Consider the following 19,894-nt stretch of genomic DNA (forward strand, 5'->3'; position numbering starts at 1 on the left):
GAAGGGCATTCCCTAGGCCGAAGCTGTCATATTTTATCCCTAAAAAGCCATTTCACCAACAAATCAAATGCAAAGAACAGAAATAAGATATTCACTTGAAATGGAATTTCCCTCATACTTGGGCCTGACATCATGCTGGTGTTTCTCCTCACAGGGAGTGCCAAGGAGAGGCCCATGAACCATGTGACTGCCAAACTTGGAAGATGTGGCTTCAGAAAGTCTCTGACATGAAACCAGAAGAGCGTGAGCATGTTTTCCTGCATACTTTGCAGTAGCCACTTAAATAATTTTCTGAAGTGTTGTTCTTACCTGTCCAGAAATGGTTTTGGACTTCAAGGATCTTTATTTCTGTCTTTTTCCATTTCAGTGGCAGGTGTAAGTGAGGCGTATGAAGATGCTGCCAACTGCCTGTGGTTACTCACCAACTCCAAATCTTGTGCCAACTGCAAATCTCCCATTCAGAAGAATGAGGGCTGTAACCACATGCAGTGTGCCAAGGTTATTTGTGTAAAAATAATAATAGGATTTATTTATATACCAGGTTAAGTATGGGGCGGAGGCATGGAGTTTTTCAGAGGTGTAGAGTGCAGGCTTGACAAGAGAGTTGGTGTGAACTTTGGTAGTGAACAAGGGGTCAAACATGATACCAAGGAAGTTTGAAAGGGATTGTCAAAAGCTTAAATCAATATGGCCCACTTAGTTTTAATTCTGCTTTTTTATTTAAGAAACTTAAACGTGCCACAGACCAAAATTAGTGCGAGGGTGTGTATCAGAGCAGGTGGTGAAATAAATCTCATCAGCCATTATGGCTGGTGATTTGACAGATAGAAAGTTTCTAGATTTATGAAAAGGAGAGGGCCAAGAATAGAACCTTGGGGGACACCTTGACTGGGGTGTTATGTTTCTCAGTAGAGATGAAATATTATCTTCCTGGAGGAAGTAAACCAGATGAGAATCCTGCAGACATGGCTGTGAGCCAAGAAAAGTGTAAATTAAGACCAAAAAAGGGGAACTTTGGATGAAAAACTGGAATTGAAAAAAAAAATTGGGAAGGGTCTATAAGGATTGTTTGAAACCACTGAATGTAAGCTTTGCCCCTTATCATTATGGTCTATCATATTATATCATAATTGAATGTTATTGTAAAGATTAAGAATTGGATCTACAAGTTCTGCCTCTGCAACCCCGGGTTGACGTTAAATCATTTTAAGAATAATCGATGAGGAAATCTTGATAAATTCCTTTGATTAAAGAATAAGAAATGCGTATGTATGCCTTAGGATGTAATGCTTTACTGTAAATCCATTCTCGATCATCCTGCAACAAGGTTACTAAACAGAGAAAGACTTGGAAATACTAGCACTCCAAAAATAAAAAGTGAGAGAGATAGTTTCCTAGCAACACACATAATCCCTGCTGTCAGAATCCCACAACTCCCAGTGTGCCTCCTGCTAGACTGATAAATGCATTTGCTGGTGACGTAATAAAAGTAGACTTAATGGTTTGTTTTAGCATAGGTGTTATTAGTAAAGAATGTTTGTGTGACTGTTTGTGTGTCTGTACAGTGCAAGTATGATTTCTGCTGGATCTGTCTGGAAGAATGGAAAAAACACAGTTCCTCTACTGGAGGATACTACCGTTGCACACGCTATGAGGTCATTCAGCAGGTGGAGGAGCAGTCTAAAGAGATGACTGTTGAGGTACGCATTGTTTACTCGTGGTGCTCATGTTTTATGAATTAGTTCTATACATTTAAAGCACCACACAGATGTAAAGGTGTACATTTATTAAACATTAAAATATTTATAATGGATCTTTTAATACTGAAGAAAGATAAAGATCTCTCCAATGTGTATGCCTGCCCTTTAACACACACCTAAATATGTGTATATATATTTTTTGCAGGCAGAGAAGAAACACAAGAACTTCCAGGAATTAGATCGCTTCATGCACTATTACACACGCTTTAAGAACCACGAGCACAGCTACCAGGTAAAAGTCTACAAAGATCAGCCTGATTTTTACATACGATCTTCGACTAAACGTAATTCGGTCTTGTTCACAATGCAGCTTAGTCTGGCCAAGTACCACCTTGACTGGAAGAGACCATATGAATGGCATGTTAAGTGAATAACCACAGTTTTTGTTTTTACACATTGTTTATCAAAAAAAAATAATACCATAATAATAGACTGGTGTGAAACTTAAGCCACTTTTCCACCAAAATTACCCAGAACAATTTGTCCCAGGATCTTTTTTCCTAGGAACCCCCCCCAGACCTGTTGCTGTCTGCATTTCCATCGCGGTCTAAAGTACAGTGAAGATTAAGTCCGGTGACGTAGGACTGCTCGCAACTTTCCAGTCCCCTCTGGATTTCTTCCTCCACATATAAGCTTTATAAAGCCTGAACCTTGTCGTCGGTCCATCGGTCGTATAACTCCATTGTTGATTCGAATAGCAGACAACTCTTACTGGACACACCGTAACAGACAAAATGGTGGTTGAAATAAAATGCTGTGTGGAGTCAACCAATCAAAATGCTGCGTGAACTCAACCAATCAGCATGTTCAGCGCCCAAGTCCCACCCCTGAAAGTCCCTGGAACTTTTGAAAAAGTACTACCTCGTGAGCAGGGACTTTCTGTGGGGAAATTTTTTACCCGAAACTTCATTTAGACCCTTGTTCCTGCGTTTGAAACACACAGAGTACCACCCCAAAGACCCTAGTTCCTGGGGAAAGTTCCTGCGGTGGATTTGCTGCTTTTCTCAACACTAGTTTTATTAAAGCAGTACCTTTTAATCATGACTTTTTGGTGACCGGTTAAATATCCTATGTATCCTTACTCACAAATATTGCATAAAGCCGGCCAATCAGATTAGAGCTTGCCAGATCATGATAGTTCTTTGTGGTTTTGTGTGGAATATGCATCATATGGTCAATGAGCAGAATTTTGGCAGTCCGTGAACTGACATTAGATGTGACTTGAGAGGCAAATGGTCTTTAAAACAATGTATCTTATATTAATCTATATTACCCTGTCCTACAGCTTGAAGAACGCCTGCTTAAGACGGCCAAAGACAAGATGGAACAACTGAGCAAAGCTCTGAGTGGAAGTAAGATGCAAAACCACACTTGTATAATGTTAATAAATTATTTCCAAGCCATGTTAATGCATGGTCAACCTTGTGTCCTTTACCTTTGTTAAAATTTACAGACTGGAAGTACTGTGTAGAGAATATAACTTATTTCTTCATTCTGACAGTGATTCCCTCTACATTTAGCTGCAGTTCAAGTTTAATACGTGGTGTTGTAAATTATATTTTAACTCCTGTATTGTATTACTGTGTTGTTGCAGGAGAAGGTGGCCCTCCAGACACTACTTTCATTGAAGATGCAGTGCACGAACTACTTAAAACTCGTCGTATTCTCAAGTGCTCTTACCCTTACGGGTTCTTTCTGGAGCCCAAAAGCACAAAGAAGGAAATATTTGAACTTATGCAGGTCAGTAACACAGATGCTGATCTTATGACATGCTTAACATGTGCGTTCTGAGTTCGTGACAACGCAGTACTCTTATTTTTCTTATTAGACTGACTTGGAAATGGTGACTGAAGATCTTGCACAGAAAGTCAACCGGCCTTACCTCCGCACACCTCGTCATAAGATAATCCGCGCCGCCTGCCTGGTGCAGCAAAAGAGGCAGGAGTTTCTGGCATCTGTGGCAAGAGGTGTGGCCCCCAACGATTCACCTGAAGCCCCTCGACGCAGGTAAGATCCTCTTCCCCAATGACAAGCTTCTTTAAATAGTTAACATAACTGCATTTGCTACCAAGAATGGCAAGATTTTAAATAGGCTGATTAGGCTGCATTGCCTACAATGACTAAATAGCTTTTTGGCTATTGGTTAACATCCTATTTGTGCCACACATATATATATATATATATATATATATATATATATATGTATGGCCTAGGTGATGTCAGATTAAAAAGGCAAGTCGTTTCAAAAAAGCTAATACTTCATAGTCAATGAGTCAATGATATGTTGCTAATTTTTTGTCCAGGTCTATTATTAATTTATTTTAAAAACACTTAAAAAAACACATACAATTACTTAAATACACCTCTTCTATGATTTACATGTTTTTTTTTTTAGCATTTTTTTTTTTTTTTAGCTCAAGTTGAGGCAGTTTTGTAAAAAATATTGTAATATTGTAAAAAAAGTATTTAAAAATCTTTTGTCCACCAAATTAATGCCATATGATGCAACCAGCTTAGAGGACAAAACCAAAACGGGAACCTTGAAAAATATATTTGATAATTTTTTTTTTTAAATAATAAAGATGTAGATTTGTTGGTCATACTGTACCTATGGAAAAGGATTAGGGCTAAGTGATAATAAAAAAATAAAACCATCTCGAGATTAAAGTTGTTAAATTTCGAGAAAAAAGTCGAGATAAAATGTTGAGAATAAAGTCATTAAATTACAAGAAAAAAAATCGTTAAATTACGAGAACAAATTCGTTAAATTATGAGAAAAATGTTGTTAAATTTTGAGAAAAGTCAAGATAAAATGTTGAGAATAAAGTATTTAAACTATGAGAAAAAAGTCGATATAAAATGTTGAGAATAAACTCGTTAAATTACGAGGAAAAAAATCTAGATAAAATGTTGAGAATAAAGTCATTAAATTATGAGAAAAAAATCGTTAAATTACGAGAACAAATTTGTTAAATTATGAGAAAAATATTGTTAAATTTTGAGAAAAGTCAAGATAAAATGTTGAATAAAGTAAATTATGAGAAAAAAGTCGTTAAATTACGAGAAAAAAAATTGTTAAATTACGAATTTGTTCTTATAATTTAACGACTTTTTTCTCGAAATTTAACAACTTTAATCTTGAGATGTTTTTATTTTTTTATTATTGCTTGGCCCTAATCCTCTTCCGTACATACCACATTTGTGGAGTCTTTAAATTTAAACTTTAAAAACTTTCAAATTTGAAAATGAAATAAGTTTTTAAAAACCATATGAAACCAACATAAAAACAGTGTACATTTCTAAGAACTTACCGTGTGTGTTTTAAACTAGATTTTTAAAAGACATAGCAAACACAATTCTGTGAAATGAAAGAAAATGGGGTCAATTTTGATTATGTATTGTATTTCAGCACTAGTATTGTATTTCCTATGAGCTGCTTTTCCTTTTGTAACACAACAGCACCTGCAGCCTAAAAATGTAATGGAACTTAATTCTTTTTTTGTTTGCGTTTACAGTTTTGCTGGTGGAACATGGGACTGGGAGTACTTGGGTTTCGCCTCTCCTGAGGTAACGGTTTTGGTTTGCTTGTTTTGAGACTTTGGTCATAGTTTGTGAAAGTGTGTCTTTGTTAAATGTATATTTGCGGCCAACTTATTTGGTGTGGGGTGCCTGAAGTTTTGCCAAAGTGCTTACCAGCCTATAGAACAAGATGTAGTCCTGTTGCTGCAGTTGTGAATGTGTAAGTAATGTGCAGTTAAACAGTGTACCGCTATTTTGTTCTGATCTAAAGATCCAGAGGAATCATGCCTTTCTCGGGGGAATTGATCCGAGAGAGCACTGTCAATATACAGGAAGCCATCCGCAGGTATTAAAGAATCCTCATTAGACCCCATCTCAGGAACGGCTAAACGAACAGTGGAATGGCACCTGTCATGAACACCCCATCACTTATGTCATTGTCAACTTTTATTTGGTCGCATGTTTTCTTTTTTCTGTTCATACTCTATTGCCGCTGTTTATATTTTTCAGACGATTGCTGTGCACTTCAGATTAAGAATTCCGATGCTGTTTTAACATCATCTGGAAACCAAAATCTTTTTCTTTTCTATTCATATATCCTGACATGGTCTTCTAAAAGATGCCTTGGTCTTGTAACTTCAAAAGGCAGTTTCCTGCTTTTTGCTTTGACTATGCCATGAAAGGTCATGAATTATGCGTTTTTGCAGACATTCCAAGGTGAACCAGGTCACCACTTCAGTCTGTATTCCTGGTTGCTGCTCTTCTTTTAAAATCATGTATGCAGGCTTTGGTGCAGTTTCATTTTGCTCTGGATTTATGGCTTGTAGAAAGACGAATGATAGTGATGCACTTTATTCAACTTTTGTATTATTGATGCTTGAGCGTTACCTCTCAGGAATGTTTTTTTTTGTTTGTTCGTTTGTTTGTTTGTTTGTTTTGAGTTTGCTACCGTTGTTGCATGCTTCTTGCATTCAGCTTCAGTTTGGTTTAGATTTGTCGAACTATGGTGAAAATAAATTTGGAAGAAGTGCATTATAGATCAGTTATGATTGGTGATTAAATCCCAAATAGATTATACTAACATACACTGAAATGCCATGTCTTGTTGGTTTTGTAGTAAATTTCATACGGCGTGTCAGACTGTTTGGATATGTACATGATTTGAGGAGCTTAATGGATTAGTTCTCCAAAAAATGAAAATTCTGGAATTATTTACTCTCCCTCATGTCAGTCCAAACTTGTTTGTCTCATTATTTTCATAGAATACAAGAGGAAAAACCTTTATTAATGCTGGTCACACTTTTCCATTCAGTTAAAATGAATGAGACTGGAGCTTTCAAGGACACAAAACACCATAAAAATATAATAAAAGTAGTCCTTATGATTATGTTATACACTGTCTGGTCAAAAAAAAAAAAATTGCTGTTTGGATTTTAATAGGCAAATACTTAATCTATGAATGGATTAAGTATTTGCCTGGAATATGGCCATGATACATCTTAATACATGGTTGTTTAAGAAATGAAAAGCTACACACTCCATCTTTAAGGGTTAAAAGAACCGTTGCCAAACATATAACATGCTAGAAAAATAATAATCACTGTAATAATGATCCATTCATAGATTAAGTATTTGCCTATTAAAATCCAAACAGAAACTTTTTTTTTGGCCTATATTATATTATATTATATTATATTATATTATATTATATTATATTATATTATATTATATTATATTATATTATATTATATTATATTATATTATATTATATTATATTATATTATATTATATTATATTATATTATATTATATTATATTATATTATATTATATTATATTATATTATATTATATTAAAAATGATCCTCACAGGTTTTAAACAAAATGGTTAGTAATAATGACAGGATTACATTTTTTTGGGTTGAACCATTCCTATGAAAGGCTTTTTTATTTCTTCAAAATGTCTAACTGTTATTCTGAAATGATAGTGCCAAAAGCCCTGAACATTGATGATGCCACACAACAGAATTCCCGTAGAGAGGTGTAGTGTTCTTCTGAGAGTCTGACTTTTATTCACAGGGTCCAGTGGGAATGCTGGTATACCTCTTGAAGCAGCTTTGAAATGGGTTTGTGTGTGGTTTTGTGTTGTAGGAGTATGCCGAATTCCAGTACAGGCGCAGACACAGGCAACGCAGGAGAGGAGACATGGCCAGCCTGCGCAGCAACACACCCGACCCTGATGACCCAAACCACAGCACTTTAGGTGCGTTTTGTGAACACATTCTCATTTTAGAGCCCATATTTGTTCCCACGTGTATGCACTTGGTGCTCCATAGTTCAAGCAGCTGCAAGTTCAGTTTCAAGATTTTTTGCAGTTCTTTGCACACTAAGCTCAGCAAAAAATGCACGGTAAATCTATTTATCACTTTATTTTGCAATATAGGCTTCTTTTAAACAGGATAAATTCATGGATTGAATCTGTCAGGCCTATACAACAGTTTCTATACAGTAAATCTGACTGAATCCAAATTGTTTAAGCAGTTTGTATCCAAAGTTTGTGCTCCATTCTGTGTTGATTTAATGATCATTTGGATGTGATTCACATCATGTATAGGGTTTGTAATCCCTTGAGAAAAACAAGTACACTTTCTTTTTAAGAGTGTACTTAAGTGTGTTGAAATGAATTAAGTACACTTAAGTGGTCTTTAATATTATTAAAATTATAATATCAGCTGCAGTTTTGTAAAAATATACTTTTAAGATTTTGAAGTACACTTTCAAGTGCACATTCAATACAATTAAGCACACTTTTTTTTGCAAAGAATAGTTCAAATAAAGTATGTTACATATGCACTTTAAAAGTTTTGATTTCATTAAAAAATTTGGACTAACAGACCTAGATAATGTAGCTCAGCTTCATCCATCATGTATACACTATAATCGGACTACAATTAGTCCTTGGTCCTGTGCACTTGCAATGCACCACCGCTGTCTTTCAGAGCATTTATTTAATATTTGAAATATTTGATTGTCAATTAGGGTTGTCACGGTACCAAAAATTCCAGTAAGCAGTACTAATACCAGTACAATTTTGCAGTTCTCAATACCAGTTTTGGTACCAGAGCAAAAACGGTTGAAACTATCTTATTTAACTATTTGAAAATAAAAATATTAATTTAAATGAGTTTATTTATGATGATGATAATAATAATAAGTAAATAATACATTTAAACAACATGTAGCCTTCAAATGTTTATAAGGAAACAATGTTTATAAAAAGATCAAGTGAAAAATTTGTCAAAAAATGGACAAAGAAACACACACATTACATAGAACAAGTGGCAGGTCTATTAGTTTGCATTTACACTCGTAAGACCTAATGCACATCTATTTTCACATAGTATCAGATTGTTTTGTCCCGTCTGTTGCTATAGTTATGTCACTGTCAGTCATTGCAGTTTTAGATTCAGCTACACATTTAAATACCATTGTATATCCAGAGACTTTGCAGTGTACTGAGCAGCATGAAAACAAAACTTTTATTCCAATTGTTTATAGGTTATAAACAGTAAGCGAGCAAAGAAGTTGTCAATCACTTAGGCTACGTTCAGAGCCTGCTAACTTAGATCTACGCTCTTCCGAAAACTCCCGCTGTAATCAAAAAACATGTCTACACTGCACAATGAATCTCTTATTTACATTGTTTACACTTTGTTGGTAATAATGAAAGGATTCACAAGCATGTAGAACTCTTAAGTGTGTGGTGATTCTGAACTCTAAAGCAATGTTAAGTGCATTCTGACTAACTTAAAGCTGATGTCCGTAACTTTTTTTGTGTTCAAAATGTACAAAAATTATATAATGAGAATGTACAACATGAATCCATTTTCCAAACCGTGTTTTTGTCTTACCCTGAATCATTATGGTACACTTATAATAAGTGTTTATATTCTGACTATTTCAGACCGGACTGGTAGGACCCGCCGCAGAGTATCACAGTAACTGCGTGACTCGCCATAGACATACACAGAGAAAAGTAGCTCCGGCTAGAATGTTCTTCCGCGAGACGTGTGCAGTTCTGTTTATTAACTGCTAGAGGGCCCAAAATTGCTGACTGCAGCTTTAAACACCTCTGATTGGCCATTGAGTTCATGCCCTCAACAGCTTGGCTGTGATTGGCTACAATGATCCTTCAAAAACACATTGTAAATAGAAACCTTTGCCGCTTCTTTGTCGTCAAATTTTTAAAATTTCAGTACTGACTTTGTTCCTAACATCAATAATTTGTAATATATTTCTGAATAGACAGATGAAGACTGGAGCTCAACTGCACAAAATCCCACTGTAGATTATAACCTTATACTCAAGGTCACACTGCCGATTTATAATTTATGGCCATTATCAAAGGAAATATGTTGTATCTCTGTTGTAATAGCAAATAACACCATCCCAGCATTTTTCTCACCACCCCCCCTTAATATCAATGATTTCACAGTGAGTGGGTGTCCTTAGAGTTATTCCTTGGTATGCAAAATGAAGAAAAAGTAGAACTGCACTAGCCAACTAACTAAACAAATGATTTTGTGTTTGTCTTGTATTACAGACACACAAGAAATTGGTGGTGGTCAGAGACAGGGTCTACCCATGGTGAGTTGAGATCATTTTAACAGAGGTTCTGTGGTAGAATGTCACAGATGTTTATCTGAGAATCCTCAGCTGACAGTAACTTCTGATGTTTTACCCTACAGCCTCACAGTTCCCTGGATGAGGATGATCCGAATATCCTCTTGGCCATCCAGCTGTCCCTGCAGGAGTCTGGGATGACTGCAGGCATTGCTGGTGTAGATGCTCAAGAAATCCTTGCTAATGAAGCATCTCTGGGGGCCATCGGAACATCCCTGCCCACACGGCTGGACCCGGTGCTGTGCGGGATAGATGTGCCCCGTGCTGCCCTGAGCAGCTCTGAGCTCCTAGAGGTGGGTGACAGCCTAAAGAAGCTGGGTAATATCAGTGGCCAGAATGTCCCTCTACGTTTCGACAATCTCAACAATCCTTCCCGTGAGTCTGCAGAGGATCCCTTCCAAGCTCCTTCGGGACGTATGGAAACCTCTGATTTCGGTTCAGACAACGCCAACCTTCTAGGCAACATCATGGCTTGGTTTCACGACATGAATCCGCAGAATATCAGTTTGGTTCCTTCAGCCGGTGCCACTCACCAGGAATTCGCCGCTCAGTCGGCAAGGATGATGTCAGAGCAGACTGAATGCGCCATTCCACAGTGGACAACAGGGGGCGATAGAGAGGCGGAGCACGAGTTTGACTCCGGTATCGTCGCGGGAGAGCGTGAGCCTGTCAGGCCGACACAGCTGGACCTAGTAGGTCTTGATATGTGTCTGGTACCTCCTTCATCCATTGAGCTGGGCGAAACTCCGAGCGGTTCAAACCCGTGTCACTCCGATACCCCAAAATGTGACTCCGACCCCGACCAGCCTAGCAGTAGCTCCTCTGAATGGGAGGGTCAAGTACACCTCGTATGAAAGACTGACTTCACCCACTAGTTAAGCCACTTATCTGATGAAGTAGCTGCCGGATTCCAAACCCGAGGAACAAGATTAATCCTGACGAGAAGCTTTGTATTGTCAGATATGTAGAAATTGAAACCGAGATATGTAAAGAGGTCGTTTTTGAGTACTCATTCAGTACTCGTGTGTTTTAGGCCTTTGGGCTTACGAGGCATGTGTTCTTTGCTCACTAAAAACTCTTTCGATCCTGGAGTGTTAAACACTTTTAAAAGAGTCAGCAACTGAACCAGAAAGAGATATGAAGACGATGTGGGAAGTGAGGTAGCCAGAAAAATCTACTGTATAGAACAGGATGGTATTCGGTGCGAGTTCCTGTTCTTCTGATTAAAAAGGATATAAAAGATACTGTAGGTGCCAAAAACACTGGCTTGTACACGCCGTGTGGACGGTGTGCTGATCGTGCCTGCTGCTGAGGGCCTAGTCGCCCTGTTGAGTACACTATCCTTCCTTTAAACTAGACCTGTAGTATCAGAGAAGTACACATCAGCGTCACACTCACAAGAGTTGTGAGGCTGATTATCACAGAAACTAAAAGAACAGTAATTCTAGTTGCAGTCAACACTTCTTTTTCGACCAAACGTAATCGCTGTAATCCGTCATTGGTTAATTAGAACGGAAAGTACTCGGTTCAGGACTGCCGCACCGGCTCTAGAAAACGTTTTCTCTTTGCAACTTATCACAGTGCCTTTTCTGTGAAACTTCTCTTTATTTATAGCCGCTCTCTTGCGCTCAGAGCCCAGAGTGTGGGAAGTTCCAATACACATTCTACTTGTACTTTCAGGTGGCGATTAAGCAAACTGAGCTCAATGTTTTCTAAAAGACATTTTTATATATGTTGGGTTCCTTTCGCATGCCTCTGGCCCCTTCCCCCAGGGTGTTTTTAAAGCAATTATTTAAAAACAAAAAAGCGAAAGAATGAATTAACAAATTTGTGGATTATATCCATCTCTATTTAATGACATACTAAACGTGTGTTAAGATGTGATATCCACATGGAAACAATGTGTAAAAATCAAATTCTCAGATTTAAAATGTCAGATAAAAATCCATAGATGTGGTCCAGGTGCATCTCTGATAGAAAATTATGAATATGTTTATTTTATTTTTGTTTTTTCAAGATGCACCACTTTTCAAAACCATGTTTTCTCGTCAGAATATCTAAGGTCTCGTCTATGGATCTTTCGGTAGAGGCAGACGCGTCTCAATGTGGTGGCCAGAAGCTGTTTTAGCTGCAGATTTACAGTACATTTCTACACACGGTGGAGCTTACCCACAATTACGATTTTTTTTTTTTTCGATTAATTTAACTGGTATTTCTCTACAATAAATTATGGAAATGATTTTCTATTTATTTGAAATTGAATGTCCTTAAAATGAATGAAGATAAAGTTGATAACAACGAAAATAAAGCAAAAACAAATGAGCGGCAGTATATTTACAGTACATTTCTACACAAGGTGGAGCTTACCCACAATTACGATTTTTTTTTTTTTTTTTTTTTTACAATTAATTCAACTGTGGTATTTCTCTACAATAAATTATGGAAATGATTTTCTATTTATTTGAAACTGAATGTCCTTAAAAATGAAGATAAATTTGATAATGAAAAAAAAAAAAAGCAAAAACAAATGAGCGCATATATATATATATATATATATATATATATATGCGCTCATTTGTTGTGTATATATCAAACTGTAATAACACAGTGCCACTTTTCAATATCTGCTTATTACTTAAAATGTGAATGCTGAGATAATTGTTAAAAGCCATTCAAATAAATTAACAATGTTTTTTTTTTTTCACCTGGCCAACTTATCAACAGATGAAACTATCATTTCAGCTAAATTACAACAGCACTGAGTTTTAAGCACTTCAGAAAAATTGCACAAAATTAGCTCACATTTCAGCCTTGGAATAACCCATTTTAGCTCATAGGTTTGCCGTTATATTGGCGGTTTTAGCTGTGGGTTTGATCGAGCAGGCGCCTGATGCTTTATTGTGGGCTTAATGTCATAAGTATGTTGAATCTGACCTTATGTCCTAATGCAGTATTGCATTGCATAAAACTTTACAAAGTGAAAATGAAGGCAAACCTGTTCGCAAAGTGTTTTGGAATCATTCCATTCATTTGGAGGAGTGCAAACATGATTTTTTTTTTCTGTATGTACAGTATGTATGTGTGATCAGAATCAGTTAAACTCACTAAATCGCAGTATTTTTTTCGGACTAATGTATGTCGCCAAAGGTGGAGGTGGAGCTGATGTCTGTTCAAATGAAGCATATGGTAGATTTTGAACCTCTGCCCAAACATGACAAAAAAAGTGAATGACAAAAGTTGTTCTGTATGTGACAGTATGCTGTGCATTAAGTAATTATAATAAAAATAGATCATGTTTTCTTGACAAAAGACCTTTCAAGTGTCAAGGCTATTGTTTGGGGGAGGGGGGTGGCTATTATTTGTGGGGCAAGTAAAGCACATTTTGTAACCCATTACAGATTTTATATTGTTAAACATCTAATCCTTGAAATGGTATTTGCACTTTCATAATCTTTACTTGATACATTCCCAGTTTATATGGAAAATACAAATGTGTGATGTTTGGCCAATGAATTGGACCGATTTGAGTGTGAATCTTAATAAAGTTGCTAAGACAAGTTCAATTGTAAAAGTGGTAGTATTCTTTGAACATAACCTACAGTGAAAGCCCAGGTGCAAAATCAACATGCAGAGAAAAAATGAACTACTGTTATTATTACCTGATTATTATTATTATTAACCTCAGACTTGCCTTCAGATTAGATTTTTTTTTTGTATTTAATAATAAAATTTACTTAATATTTGTGATCTATATTTTAATTTCAAATAAATAAAATAAAATTTAGGATGAAAACGGCAAATTATTGTCATGGTTTTTGCCACAAAATACATTTTATTGTGTCCTGAAAGCACACTCTCTCACGCTCTCTCTCTCTTTCAAACTTACACACACGTACTGTTTAGTACGGACACACACTCACACAGAAAAGTTTTGTCAGCGCTGCTCTGACAATCAGTAAAATAGTTTAGCAACTTAAAAGATACATGACTCACCAGCGGGGTAATAACTGCGGTTCTCGAAGTAGACAAACTGACAGACACTGCTGCCGTTAGAGACGCACAGACTCAGGTAGACTAATTCACATATGCTGCTTATTCTCTCTCTCTCTCTCTCTCTCTCTCTCTCTCTCTCTCTCTCTCTCTCTCTCTCTCTCTCTCTCTCTCTCTCTCTCTCTCTCTCTCTCTCTCTCTCTCTCTCTCTCTCAAGTGCGTCAAAGGCACCCTAGATTAAAAAATTGAATTTAACTCTGCATAGTTGAATAACAAGAGTTCAGTACATGGAAAAGACATACAGTTAGTCTCAAACTCCATTGTTTCCTCCTTCTTATATAAATCTCATTTGTTTAAAAGACCTCTGAAGAACAGGCGAATCTCAACATAACACAGACTGTTACTTAACAGTCGTGATCATTAATATGTACGCCCCCAATATTTGCATATGCCAGCCCATGTTCCCAACATTATGAAAGGCATTAGATGTCTGGATCTGTGCACAGCTGAATCAACAGATTAGGTAAGCAAGGAAGGACAATAGCAAAAAAATGGCAGATGGAGCGATAATAACTGACATGATTCATGATAACATGATATTTTTAGTGATATTTGTAAATTGTCTTTCTAAATGTTTCGTTAGCATGTTGCTAATGTACTGTTAAATGTGGTTAAAGTTACCATAGTTTCTTACTGTATTCACGGAGACAAGAGCCGTCGCTATTTTCATTTTTAAACACTTGCAGTCTGTATAATTCATAAACACAACTTCATTCTTTATAAATCTCTCCAACAGTGTAGCATTAGCCGTTAGCCATGGAGCATAGCCCCAAACTCATACAGAATGTAAACATCAAAATAAACACTGTACTTACGCGATTAGACATGCTGCATGACAAACACTTTGTAAAGATCCATTTTGAGGGTTATATTAGCTGTGTGAACTGTTGTTTAAGGCAAACGCGAGCTCTTTGGGCGTGGAGCACCAGATTTAAAGGGCCACACACCCTGAATCGGCTCATTTCTAATGATGCCCCAAAATAAATGGGGGGTATTTTGAGCTGAAACTTCACAGACACATTCAGGTAACTAGTATAAGAGGAATAATTGACTCCAGGCTATTGAATTCTTAGAAAATAATGCACAATCCGCTTCGCATCGTGGCCGCATTACCACCTCAGGTGTGCATTATTTTCTAAGAATTCAACGGCCCGTCCTCAATTATTCCTTACATACTCTCTTAACGTTGTTGGAGATTCCATGTGAATGTGCTCTCTCTCTATTAGCAATGAAGCTGTGAGTTTGATTACTTCAAAAACAATAAAAATAATAATGTGTTTAATAAAAACTATTTTAAGGCAAAGCTGAGGTTAAAAAATAAGATTCTTTAGATTCTTCTAATTGAGATCAAGTTAAAATTAAATTTAGGACAGTGTTATTTTGTGAACATTTGCCCCTCTAGTGGGCAAATTTGGAATGTCGCTTTCAGGCAAAAGAATTTCAATGCCTGCTTTCTTGAACTGTAACTTCTCATGAAGTAAATCTAGTAGACCACAGCAGTTTAATAAAAAGTAATGGGCACATGCATAATGATTGTTTTTCTGAAAAAAGGTAGCTGGTTAATGTTGTATAAAGTCATGCATAAATTATGATTTAATTTATCGGATGGATGTCAAGGGGTCAGAAGTTGGGGGAATACCAGAAGATCACAAGCACAGTGGCTTTACTGAGCAAAATGTCAGATGGGAGGAAGTTGCTATATTTGCAATCTGCTGTTGAATTAGAGCCCATTTTATGAAATGAGGCTCTGTGATCTTGCGATGTGAAGGTCATATTTAGGACAAACAAGGTTTCACTTTTTCATTAGGTAATAAGCAGTAGTAGACCCAAAACATTTTGGGATAGTTAAACCACATTTAAAAATGCATGAAAGATTTTGCTTTATATTTTATATAAAACACTACATCAAACCAAATGGCATTATTTTTAAATGGATGAAACGCAAGTTTTCCTCTAAAATAATCTTGACAACAGTAATAAAAAGGTTCAGAAAAGTGAATTTGATTCTAAAATAATAAAGTCCTCTATACACATTACATATATTGTATGTAGTGCAATGACATTCAGATATTTGTAAGCGTCACTCAGGTGTCCAGGTACTTTTGGATAGTATGAATAATGTGAAACATTGGGAAAACATAATGATAAAATAATTGTTAGACTTTTTATTTTTATTTTAGCCAATAATTTTGAAAACTTAATGATAATCTAGTTCTCTTACACTTTGTTTTATTGAATTTGATAAATTCAAACTGATATACAATTTGCTTTTTGTTTACAATAAAACTTGAATTGAATTTCTAATTCATTTACATTTTTACAGTTTCTGCTTAGCAGATGCTTTATTATAAAATTGACACTGGAATATATTAATTCTTTATAAAAAATTACATGGAAAATAGTGTTTTATTGTGTGACAAAAACATTGACACACATTGCAGCAGCAGTTAAGAACTTTAAAGTGCTGTGATAGATGTGATGCACTAGTGGTCCAGTAGAGAGTAGTAAGTTCCCAGAGAATGAGGGAAGGTTTCGGCTCTTTTCTTGGAATCACTCTGGCACGAGGGCGTCTGTGTTACTGGCAAGCATTGTTGGCACTCTCCGTCCCAGACTCATGGAAGCAATTCAAGACATCATTTAGAGGAGGAGGAACTCAAAGATACCTCAAGAGGCCATTAAAACATGTCAGCAGAACATCCTGCATTAGATTCCCACAGTCAAACTGAATTCAAGGTAAATCACCAAGTTCTGAAAGGCATGTGAAATTGCTGCTATTGTATTTCTGTATTTATGGAGATGCAGCCCTGATGTTTGAATGGGGCTATTTATAACTATATACTGTATGATTTTCAAAATAGTTTGACAGTCATTTATTTTGTTCTCTATTGTAGCACAAAGACCTTGGCGTGTTTGGATGTTTCACTGGCTCAGCTGGAATTGATTCCAAAGAAAGGATTTAACTCTGTTATGGAATTCTAGAAACAATAATTCTCCCATGAAAATCTCTTTGATTCTAACCAGGCTGAATCGTTGTCATCCATGCAACACTTATCTAGTTTTTCATTACATAGTTTACGTTTGGAATCATTTATTTGTTTATTTTCTAGTATTATTTCATTTTCAGTTGCAGTTATGATTCAAGAACATCTTTAAACTTAAAAGAGCTGCAGTGAACTGAGAAGTAGGCTTCTTGACCATTACTAAGTGATTCATCTGTAATTTAGAGGTTTCCAGACAGTGAATGGACTTTCTGAATGGTCACTGTAATATGAGAGATGTGTCTACCCTGAGTTGACCCTGAGACTTCCTCATGAAGTTTAAACAGATAGCCCTGACAAGACACCTCGCCGGAGGATGTTTTTGTAAGGATTATCCAAATCTTAAAATGGCTCATGAGGCATCCTTTTGGTTATTTCGCAGCAGATAAGACCAGCGTGATAAATGAATAAAGAGTGAATTAGAATTAGTACATGTCTGTGTGAATTAAGTAAGAGGAAAAACCCAATGACAACACCGCTTTTTAATATAAATAACTAAATATCCCATGAATACATTTTATGTCTACGTATCGCACTTATTTTTTCTCTATTTGGAATTTTACTTTTTTTATGCTCTCTTTCATGGAAACTGAAGCTTTCAAGGTTTTAAAAGGACACAAAAATGGTCCATGTGACTTATGTGCTGTATTCTATGTCCTCTGAATGCATTTGATAGACAAATGTGAGGAACAGACGAAATCAAAGTCATTATTCACTGAAATTTTTGACATCAATTTCAGTCCGTTCTTCACACAAAACCAATGTGTGGCTTCAGAAGACTTGAAATATAGAGCATAAGTTGTATGGTCTACTTTAAATGGGTCAAGACATGGATTTTTCAAAACAACATTTATGTTTGAGGTTTAAATAATGTTAATAAAGTTTTTTTTTTTAAAACATAAATTTGGAAAAATGTTTATTTTCAACCTTCATTCTGAAACTCTGAAAAGATAAATTTTTAAGGAGAGGCTCCTTTAAGCCCCTGTTTACACTAGTACGTTTTCGTTTTAAAATGCACACATTTTGCTATGGTTACACCCGTCGTTTACACTACGCCGGCGTTTTCGAACCTCGAAAATGGAGACTTTCGAAAACGGAGACTTTCGAAAACACTGCATACCCTGTTTTAGTTTGAAAATGCTGGGGTTGCATTTCGGTCACCGTGATTTTGCCAAGTAAGACAAAGTTACTGGAACAACATTCCAATCAACCATTCAGATTTGAGGGACAAGTTTACCGTTTATGTCAAGGGTTAGGTGCTTCTACAGCAATGTTATTCACCTCTGATTTTAGGGATAAGTTATAGGTACGATTAGGATTAGACACTAAATGATCGGTTTGTGCGAGAAACCAAACAGTATTTGTCATTTTTTACCTCTAAAACACCACTATGTCCAACTGCGTTCAGCACTCGGTTAGTGAGGTCTGATCGCGCTCTGACAACAGAAGTGATGCCTTGCACTCATTGAAGTAAGCGTGAGAGATCACTTCCGTTGTCAGTCGTTATTTTCACCCCCCCAAAAAAGGTTTTAAACCAGTTATTTATATATTTTACTGTAGTGTGTCAATATGCGTTCACATTTCCAAACATTCATTTTGCTATTAATTATAATAATCCAGTGAGATTTTTGAATACACAAGGAGTCTGACAACAGCCGGTGCTCCACATGGAGATCAGAGCTCACCATCATCGAATCCGTCTGTGATTACATGAAGAAACAGATGAAACTGAGACAAACCAAATCCAGAAGAACTGTGGCGCTTAAAGAAACCTTCCTGCAAAGATACAGCACTGTGAAGAGTTTTAGGCACTTGTGTAAAAATGCTGTAAAGTGAGGATGTTTTTAAAAAATACTGTTATAAATAGATTTTATTTATCAATTAGCTTATATTAACTAAATCAAAACAATATTTTGTGTGACCACCCTTTTCATTTAAAACAGCTCTTGTCCATGTACACTTGGGCATCATTTTTCAGGAGGCTTTGGAGGCAGGCTTCTTAAAATCTCTTGGAGACACGGCCACAGTTCTTCTGGATTTGGTTTGTCTCAGTTTCATCTGTTTCTTCATGTAATCACAGACGGATTTGATGATGGTGAGCTCTGATCTCCATGTGGAGCACCGGCTGTTGTCAGTCTTATTGTGTATTCAAAAATCTCACTGGATTATTACAATTAATGGCAAATTGAATGTTTGGAAATGTGAATGGATGTTTCCTATTGACACACTACAGCAAAAGATATAAATAACTGGCTTAAAACCTTTTTTTGGGGGGGTGAAAATACTGATGTGCCTAAGACTTTTGCACAGTACTGCACAGTACATATATATATAAAATATAAAATAAAATGGGGTCTTGTTGTGGAGTCTTTAGGCAGTCTTTTCCATATAGTTTGAAAATGGAACCATGACTATAAACCACTACCAACCTGTGAATAAATTCAGCCTCCATAGAGGATAGAAATATCCACAGAGACTGAGTTCAGAATGTCAGTGAAATCAGCCTCAATGACTGCCAGGGAACAGGTGGTTTACATCTCAGGTATAAGATCGCAGTAATAGTTCCTTTGGAATTGTAGAAAAAAGGACAAGGAAAGGACAAATGTTGTCCGAAACGTGAAAAATGTGTTGCCTTTTGTTATCCAGGGACTTTGATTAATTAGGTTAATAGCTACATCTCTTCAAAGACAGTACATACACCTTTAAGGCAAGTGACTCTAAATGATTGTAATTACTCCCAGTCCTGAGAACAAGACTCATGTTATTTTCATAAATAAAATGATTTATATGATGCATTTAAAAAGACAGATTTGTTAATAAGGCACATAATTCTTGCTCCGCTTCCAT

The 19,894-nt window shown here is 36.3% G+C and overlaps 1 protein-coding gene across 4 annotated transcripts in view; it reads left to right on the forward strand.

Moving 5' to 3' along the window:
* Window positions 1–13,573, forward strand: part of ankib1b (ankyrin repeat and IBR domain containing 1b) — a 33,780-nt gene extending 20,207 nt beyond the window's left edge. For 2 of the 4 annotated variants that reach the window (XM_067402551.1, XM_067402559.1), the window contains exons 10-20: window positions 155–243; window positions 368–498; window positions 1,566–1,700; window positions 1,906–1,992; window positions 3,046–3,112; window positions 3,352–3,500; window positions 3,589–3,767; window positions 5,276–5,327; window positions 7,428–7,539; window positions 9,880–9,923; window positions 10,025–13,573. In XM_067402551.1, coding sequence (XP_067258652.1) covers window positions 155–243; window positions 368–498; window positions 1,566–1,700; window positions 1,906–1,992; window positions 3,046–3,112; window positions 3,352–3,500; window positions 3,589–3,767; window positions 5,276–5,327; window positions 7,428–7,539; window positions 9,880–9,923; window positions 10,025–10,813 — 1,834 coding nt within the window. In that variant the 3' untranslated portion in view covers window positions 10,814–13,573. The remainder of the gene's footprint in view (window positions 1–154; window positions 244–367; window positions 499–1,565; window positions 1,701–1,905; window positions 1,993–3,045; window positions 3,113–3,351; window positions 3,501–3,588; window positions 3,768–5,275; window positions 5,328–7,427; window positions 7,540–9,879; window positions 9,924–10,024) is intronic. The other 2 variants (XR_010896574.1, XM_067402567.1) reach the window with 2 other exon arrangements.
* The last annotated feature ends 6,321 nt before the right edge of the window (window positions 13,574–19,894 follow it).

This window comes from Chanodichthys erythropterus, chromosome 2 (genome assembly GCF_024489055.1).
Source record: "Chanodichthys erythropterus isolate Z2021 chromosome 2, ASM2448905v1, whole genome shotgun sequence".
Taxonomy (NCBI): Eukaryota; Metazoa; Chordata; class Actinopteri; order Cypriniformes; family Xenocyprididae; genus Chanodichthys; species Chanodichthys erythropterus.